General features: G+C 48.4%; 2 protein-coding genes across 2 annotated transcripts in view; one reads left to right on the top strand and one right to left on the bottom strand.

The window, feature by feature from the left end:
• Positions 1 to 2,422: 2,422 nt before the first annotated feature.
• LOC127008866 (carbohydrate sulfotransferase 14-like) lies at positions 2,423 to 3,662 on the top strand (the record flags this gene model as incomplete). Its single annotated transcript, XM_050881251.1, has 2 exons — positions 2,423 to 2,478; positions 2,843 to 3,662. Coding segments are annotated over 2 exons (780 nt in total), but the record flags the coding sequence as incomplete, so codon positions are not given.
• A 3,557-nt stretch (positions 3,663 to 7,219) lies between these two features.
• LOC126982241 (synaptogenesis protein syg-2-like) overlaps positions 7,220 to 8,910 on the bottom strand; it is a 291,624-nt gene continuing 289,933 nt past the window's right edge. Inside the window, exon 11 of the mRNA XM_050834188.1 lies at positions 7,220 to 7,387. Within this exon, the coding sequence (XP_050690145.1) occupies positions 7,220 to 7,387 (168 nt within the window). The remainder of the gene's footprint in view (positions 7,388 to 8,910) is intronic.

The following is an 8,910-nucleotide window of genomic DNA, read 5'->3' as shown; positions in this document are numbered from 1 at the left end:
ACTGAGTCAAATGCCATCTTGAGATCGACATAGGCTGTAAGTAGCGCCTGCTGAAACTTATGCCGGCGTTCACCAAGGACGCGAAGTTCTAGGATCCGATCAAGTGTTGACGTACCGGGCGTGAATCCAGAATGCTCATGTCTCTGAAACTTAAGCAGATGAGATGGAGTTCGCAGCAACAGATGAGCGAACACTTTGCCCGGCACACTGAGAAGTGCAATACCAAGATAATCGTTGCAGTCCTGTCGGTCCCCGTTCCCTCACCAGATACGGACAACCAACCCCCTTTTCCAGTCAACAGGAGTAGCATTGGAGTGCCACACGGCAGACAGCACCACGTATAATCCATGGATCATGGGTTTGCCACCGGCTTCCAGAATTTCCGCACTAATATTACAGATTACAGCTGCGTTTCCACCCTTCATCTTCCCACAGACTCCCTCACCGCCGCTAGAGAGGTTGGGATTTTGTCTATTTGTTGATTAGCAGCCGCCATCTGCAATTCGGTCAAAGGGAGCTGTCCGCATAGGGGCTTACCGTGTACAACTGCCCAAACTACTCGGCCCAACGAGCCTGTTACCCATCCGCGTCTGATATTATCTGCCCATTGACTATTCGAATAGTACTCATCTGAGATGTGGATTTGAAGCGGAGCTTCTTCAGAGCTCAGAAAGCAGATCTAAGGACATTTGTATTTAGACAACCATCGATATCCTCTGCGAGCCCTCTGACATACCTCTCCTTATCCCTCCTCAGAGGGGTTCTAGTCCATCGTGACAAAGTCCAGAATTGTTCCGAGTCTTCAGCTAGCATTGCAGCACGACTCTCCTCTATACACTCCAGTGTCTCCTTCTAGGCAACTCAACTTCAAGACTTTGGGTGCTCTCCAATGCACTCACACCTCGGCAGCTTTGAGAGATTCCCGTTTAAAGATATCCATAGCTTGAGATTTTCTTGGATCTGATGCATAGCCTTTAGTTTGCAACAAGTGTGTAGTCGGTCGCAAAGATCTCAGGACTCCGGATGACCCAGGTGTTCTTGAGGATCCTCCGACGAGCACTAACAAGGATGTGATCGATCTCTTTTGTCACATGGCCAGCATTGCTGTACCTGGTAGGGGAAGGTATATCTGAATGAATAACGCTGTGCGCTCAATCAACCCGAGCTGTATCTTTTCTGTCTTCCTGAAAATCCATCTCCATTGGAAGTGCCAAACTCCGATTACGGGTTGGCACGCCCTCAGCCTTAGTCTTCCCACACTTGTTTGCCGTGGGTTGCGTCCCTCTAAGGTTGGGAGATGGAAGTCCTGAAGGTTTAGCAATGTCGTAGTCGTGTGCACCGTGTCACACCTCATGTCCCTCATTTCGGCCGTGACAGCGGCCTCTCCTGGCTCAGAGAGGTTAGTCGGCTAGTATACGTTACTACAAGCCAAGGGGACACCACTGTGTTAGGTGGCGAATCCGTAAGCCTCCTGCTACCTCTGGGCCAAACGATCTGTCTCCCTTGTAGGGTTCAGTGGTGGTGGGGCGTCGGAGATTGAAATTGATCCATTTTCATGGCATCCAGTACTCTGACAGGTTGGGGGACGGGTAGGAGAGCACCACTTCCGCGCCACCCACACACCGCCTTCTTTTCTTGGGCACCGCCATGGTGGTGCAGACGAGACACGAGCTCGTTAACCCAGGCACGGGGTTAACCTTTGGTGGGCTTTCCCTGTGGGTGCCTGGAACATCCTGGGCCCCTCTGAGGATTAGCGATTACCCCATCTGTCAGCTGAATTTAGAAGGTTGAGAGTGGACATTCTCTGGGACGAGAAGACCTGGCAATAAAGAGATAAAAAAATGGGGATTATACCTACTATTGGTGAGGCCAGAGTAATGGCGCCCGTTTCAAAGGAGTACCTATAGTCATTTCTAGCCGACTGGGGTTCTCTGTTGTTGGTATTTATCCGGTTGATGATCGCATGATATTGGTGAGGTTGAAGCACACCTCTGGATTCATATCTCTTATTGCAGCGTACGCCCTGCCGATACAGTATGAACCTGAGGAGAAGAGATGTTCTATGCCAAGCTCGAGTCTATAGTCGACCAGTCTCCCGCGTGACAGACACATTGGCTTTGGCGACTTCAGTGCACCCATTGGCACAGAGAGTTGGCTATGAGTTATGTGTTAATCCTCATGGCTCAGGCACCAGAAACGTGAGCAGTTCTTTCCTTCTGAAGTTTGCAAAGTCCAGAAGGCTGGGGATTGCTGGTTCCTGTCTCCAAAGTCGCTAGCCACGCCAGTGGATTTAGCATAGCAATGTTTCTATTTATCCTAACTGTAAAATGTTTAGCGTCTAAGACACGGTTCATGCAGGTTGGGTCTACCGCGCTAAGGAATTTCATCACTTGGATGAAGGAGAAGACTCCAACGACTCCGACCTCTCAATGCAGTGGTGGTGAGGCACCCGCTGGCCAGGCTCGCCTCTGCTTACAGGTTAATTTACTTAGTAACATTCATGTTTCTTATCTCTGGTTCAAGTACAGTATCTTAGTTAAATACACGTATTTTGTTACATTACATATGGTATTCACTAAGAGGGTCCTGGTCGACTTTAGTATCATGTGACATACTGAATAATCTAATTTGAAATAATACCTGCAGCCATACATTAATAACAGTTTACAATAGCTGCTAAATTACTCCCACAGAAATAAGTCCATGCTGTTATGCTTCATTCTATTTCCAAGCTCTAATAAAATAAAAAAATAGTCACTAATGTAATGTTAGACATACTGTTCTGTCTCTAACACGAAAACTATAAATCTAAATACTCTACGACTTTCTTACACGTTTTCAGAGACAAATTCCTGAACGGCAAAGCAATCCTCGAGTATGACGATGAATGGCGAAACGTCACGCAGAGTTTAGAAAGTTGGGAAACACGTTTCAACAAATACTGGCTGCCTGCACTCGTCTCTCAGGGATTTCTGCCTCGAACTCAAGAGTTCAACGAAACACTGCACAAAATCATTAGAACATACCAGGCATATGTAAACAACTATGTAAGCAAGTCTGGTGCTCTCTTGGCCAACCCTTCACAAGAGGAAAATCAGTTTTACGGTGTAAAAGAAATGGACATTGCCTACCTCATGATGCTGTATGGACCTTGCATGGGTCTCTCCAAGATATTAAAAAATGCCTATAACTCCAGCGACCTTATACAACGATTCAGGAACATATCGTTCACTTTCAACCAATTTCTGCATCACGTGGTCTGGACCCATGACATGGGAATGCCCGATGAACACTGGATGACCTACACGGAGATGTGGGAGCCTTGTCGAATAAAGTTCGACTACATCCTTAAGTTAGAGACTATTAAGGAGGAGATGGAACATTTGTTCTGCAGGGTGTTGGGCTTCCAGGAGGTCAGCTTTCCGGTGAAGCACCGCAGCTACGGCCACGACCTCGGCCTCTCTGACCAGGAGTACTACGCGACCGTGAGCAGGGAGCTGATGGACCGACTGCTGTTTATTTACAGGCACGATTTCGCTATCTTCGGGTACAGTCAAGACCAGTAGTGCACGATAAGGAGGAAGAAAGAGTTTGTTATTTGGACCTTCTGGCAGGAACGGAGCAGCGCTCTTTTTTCAGTACCGGAAGCACCTTAAGGAAAAAAAAAAAGCCTGCTATGCTCTGCTCCTATAAAACGAGGATAGGTGAGTGGCCAAAAAAGAGGCTCAGTGTTGGTAAGAGAGTTGTTTCGGTACTCCCTTGAAAGAATTCAAGTCGTCGGCGGGAGGAAACACAAACGAAGGAAGGCTGTTCCAGAGTTTACCAGCGAATGCTATGAAAGAATGAAAATGTTGATTAACTCCTTCATAAGCGATTTGGACAGAATAGGGATGAGTTAAAGTAGAAAGTCCAAGGCCGCGAATGATGTGGAGGCATGCAGTTAACAAGTTCAGAAAAAAAAGTCAGTATGATAATTTTGGGAGAAGATAGAAAGGGAGGCGACATTGCTGCAGAATTTTAAGTGGTACGAGATTATCAGTTAGAGGAAGGAGTTGATGACGTGAAAAGTCTGTGGCTCTACTCTGTCTAAAAAGCGTGTGTGGAACCACCTCTACACATGAGATGCATTCTCTGGAGCATGGTTAACCCCCACCCCATAAATCCTCTCCCCACACACAAAAAGTTTTCTCACCTGACACTTACTCCCCCAGGACACATTCCCTCATGGACATTTTCTCCTCTTGAAAATATCCCTCCTAGCACAAGGCCCACACGCACACGTGTCTACGCAGGGCTGTTTTTATCACCTACTCAGAAAACGTGGAGGAAAGCTCAGTCTTGGTCTGGTGCACAGGTACAGAACTAAAGATAGAATCAAGCACTGTTGCCATAATTGATGGCTTTGGATTTCTACCTCTTGAAGATGTTTGTTGGAATGAGATACACAAAAGAAAATTCTGAAGGACTAGAGGAGCTTGTAGAATATTTTTACTCAGTTTATGTTAGTGTCAGTTTTTACAGTGTGTAGACAGCAGCCCACCAGCATGATGTGTGACTTGTCATCCCTGATGGAGAAGATAAAACAAAAAAAACTGTGTGAGGGTTCGAATCTCCCAATTTTTCACTTGCTCGGTCACGAACATCCACCGCTGTGGACACCCATTAATGCATCCCGTTAAGACTGGTCCCCAGGTTCCCTTACCCTGCTTCTGGAAGAACGAGGTAAACCACCATAAAAAATAAAACACAACACATAATGTATCGAACAAAAGCTCCTCCAAATATGTTTAGCTCTATGAGATGGACGCAGACAGTCGAGATGATTCTAAGGGCTATATTTTTCTGTATTCAACCTTAAGGGCATTATGATTTGATAAATATTCTTAATGAGAATAGTCCGACTGGCAGCTCTGATGTTTTTTTTCTTATTTGTGACAATTACAAAGATGCCCATATTTATTCTCTAGAGTCTGAAATGTTTACTGTAAAAATTATATCTATGACGTTTCAACTAAACACTTATTAATGGCCTGTTCTTTTCCTCTTTTTTTTTACTAAACGAAATTCTTTTCAAGAAATAAAGAGTATTCAATATGTTTGTGATATATGGCAAGGAAATTGAACTGGATACTACCTGGGGAAGGGGATATATATCCAGGAGGGAATAAGGAAGGGGGAAGTATATTCTGAGGGAAATTAATCGTGTGTGTGTGTGTGTGTGTGTGTGTGTGTGTGTGTGTGTGTGTGTGTGTGTGTGTGTGTGTGTGTGTGTGTGTGTGTGTGTGTGTGTGTGTGAGAGAGAGAGAGAGAGAGAGAGAGAGAGAGAGAGAGAGAGAGAGAGAGAGAGAGAGAGAGAGAGAGAGAGAGAGAGAGAGAGAGAGAGAGAGAGAGAGAGAGAGAGAGAGAGAGAGAGAGAGAGAGAGAGAGAGAGAGAGAGAGAGAGAGAGAGAGAGAGAGAGAGAGAGAGAGAGAATTGCTGAGCAACTGACGCGCCACCTGGAGGAGAAACATCTATTGTCTCCTCGTCAGCACGGGTTCAGGAGAGGTCGCTCGGCATCAGACCTCCTCCTCCTGCTCAGCAAGTCTTGGCATGACGCCCTGGACTCTGGACGCCCCTCACTTGTTGTTACCCTTGATATTGCTGGGACATTCGACTGTGTGTGGCACAGGGGCCTCCTGGCCTAGCTCGAACAGCTCGGCATCACAGGACTACTGTTGCAGCTGTTTTCGAGCTACCTGCAGGGCCGGAGTCTGAGGGTAGTGGTGAACGGGTGCACGTCAGGCGGTTACCTAATCAGTGCCAGCGTTCCACAAGGATCAGTACTGGGCCCGATTCTTTGGAACGCATACTTCGACGAGCTGCTCCGTGGCCTACCAGTGGCCTCAGCCTACGCCGACGACTGCACCCTGTCCCACAGCTACACCAGGGAGGAAACTGCGGACGTGATCGAAGCCACCAACCGCCATCTTGGTGACATCATGGCCTGGGGACGACGTTGGCAAGTCAAGTTTGCTGCCGAGAAGACCCAGGCCATGGTCATATCGCGTTCGGGGGAGGACGCCAGACTCCTGCAGGGACGGCTGAAGTTTGGGGACGACATCCTGGTCATCAAGGATTCCATCAACATCTTGGGGGTGGAGGTCGACTCCAGACTCAGTTTCGACCGCCACCTGGAGTGTGTGGCGCGCAGAGCCTCCCTGAGGGTGACACTCCTGCGTCGCGTGCGGCACCTGCTCGACGCAGACGGCCTCCTGAGGCTGTACAAAGCCCAGGTGAGGCCCGTCATGGAATACTCCCCTCTCTCCTGGATGAGTAGTGCCCAATGTCACCTCTCACTGCTGGACAGAGTGCAGAGGAGGGCAGAGCGACTCATCCGCGATGCCAGCAGCCTTCAGCAGCAGCGACCACATGGACACCAGTGGCGGCAGCGGCAACATCGACAGCAGCTACATCACCAGCAGGACGCCCCCCAGTGTATGCTCGACAGCCTCGGGCACCGGAGAAGGGTCGGTGCCATCACAATCCTACACAAGGCCCAGGTTCAACATACACCTCACCTGGCGGCACTACGGGTCCCTTGGAGGAGAAGCCAGCACACCACGAGAGCGGCGGTGGCTAACGACCTCCTCCTTGAAATCCCGAGAAGCCGCACAGCCAGGTGCCAGAGGGCCTTCACGAGTGCCACGGCCCACCTGTGAAACGCCTTCACGGGTGAAGTGGGCGTTAGGGCAATGAACACCCAGCATGTGAAGGTGGCTGCTCATGCTTGGTATCGCACTTACCCGCCCTAGTCACATCCGCCTGAACACAACACAACACAACACTAGTGACAATGCTTTAAGAGAGGCGACCTCAAGACAGAGGTCGTCTTTAGCATGGAGACAATTTCCCAGCCCCTTTTATCATATGTATCTTGATGTTTAAATAAATAAAGACAGAGAGAGAGAGAGAGAGAGAGAGAGAGAGAGAGAGAGAGAGAGAGAGAGAGAGAGAGAGAGAGAGAGAGAGAGAGAGAGAGAGAGAGAGAGAGAGAGAGAGAGAGAGATACTGTGGTCAAGTGGGTCAGTGTTTTATGTGCATTCTCTCTCTCTCTCTCTCTCTCTCTCTCCACACTAACCATCTCTTCTCCAACACATATCTTTACCTTCCCTCCTCTCCCCATGCTCATCTCACTTAACTCTCCTTCCCTTCCTCCCTGCCTCCCTCTGGTTCCTCTCCTCAACACTCACAGTTGACGTGGAGGGTGAGCAGGGGGCTGTGGGCGTCCCCTCGACGTTGGAGGCGGAGCAGGTGTAGGGCCCCGCCTGATGCCTGGTGATGCTGCGCAGGGCCAGGCTGTTGCCACTGAGCAGGATGCCTTGTGCGGGGTTGCAGGATGGCCTGGCTCTGGGGAGGCGGAAGGAAAGGAGGTCAATACAAGATGAAATTATACGGAGGCAGAATTGGATATGGAGAAAGGATATAAAGTTGACACCATTTATTAGCAATGAAAGGACATGTAATCAAGTGACCAATGGTTCTTACACACTATTGGCTAATGTACTACTTGAACTATTTTTGCTGCGTAGTCCTGACCCACAATATTAATTAAGAAGAATGAAATAGTAAAAACTGGCAAGTGTATCACGACGCCACAATACAACAAAATCCACTAATGGGCTGCGACTGACCACAAGCGTGTTTTCTTTTTTTTTTTTTTTTTTACGTTGCTGCCTACTGCGCCGGTAGGCATCTTCCCGGTGGGGCCTGATGGTCGGCCCAAGGCTTCTTCCAGGTGGGGCCTGATGGTCGGCCCAGCCCGTTCTGGCGCAGGCGAGTGTTTATAGTGGCGCCATCTTGCATTGGCTCATGCTGCCCCCCGGAACTCGTTCTTGATTCGCTTGGACGGCTTCCTCTAGAGTCCGGGTTGATGGGTGGTCTTCAGGACAGCATGTGGGTAGTTTTAAGGCACTCGGCAGTGACTGAAAAATCCGAGGTGGTAGCGTGGGGATTCGAACCCGCGTCGTCCATCACGCGGTGAATGTGGGCCCAGTACGCTACCAGTTCAGCCACCGCTTACCCGCCTACCCGAAAGCCTACCTGCGCTATGGTCCTCCACATGAATAAATAACGTGGTTAAGTCTGTCGTCTAAAGCTATAGTAAGAGGCCAAGTGACAAGTTCATTTGCTAACCTCTGACCGGAGCCTTTTCTAGTAATTTCCTATAAACTTTCACTTTCACTGTTGCGTTTGACATTTTGAAAGTATTCGACAAGGTCTGGCACAAGTCTTTGCTTTCTAAACTTCCCTTTTACGGTTTCTATCCCTCTCTTTGTACTTTCATCTCCAGTTTCCTTTCCGGCCGTTCTATCTCTGCTGTGGTAGACGGTCACTGTTCTACCCCTAAACCTATCCAACTCTCTTTCTGTTGTTCATTGATGATCTTCTTTCAATAACAAACTGTCCTATCCACTCCTATGCTGATGACTACTCTTCATTATTTAACATCATTTAACAGAAGACCCTCCCCACAGGAATTACGTGATTCCAGGCTGGAGGCTGCAGAACGCTTGACCTCAGATCTTGCTCTTATTTTCAATTGTGGCAAAAGGAACCTGGTGTCTTTAATTCCTCAAAAACTCAATATCTCCACCAATCAACTCGACACAATCTTCCAAGCACCTATCCCCCATTCTTCGACAACACTCAACTGTCACCTTCTTCTACACTAAACATCCTCGGTCTATCCCTAACTCAAAATCTTAACTAGAAACTTAACATCTCTTCTCTCGCTAAATTTTCTTCCTCGAGGTTGGGCGTTCTGTATCGTCTCCGCCAGTTCTTCTCCTCTACACAGATGCTGTCCATATACAGTCCACATACAGTTCGCATCTCATGTGTGGAGGGGCTCCACACACGTAGCCCTACTA

The sequence above is a fragment of the Eriocheir sinensis genome, chromosome 4 (assembly GCF_024679095.1).
Source record: "Eriocheir sinensis breed Jianghai 21 chromosome 4, ASM2467909v1, whole genome shotgun sequence".
NCBI lineage: Eukaryota > Metazoa > Arthropoda > Malacostraca > Decapoda > Varunidae > Eriocheir > Eriocheir sinensis.
The sequence above is the reverse complement of the archived record's forward strand: the minus strand, read 5'-3'. Positions and strand labels throughout refer to the sequence as shown.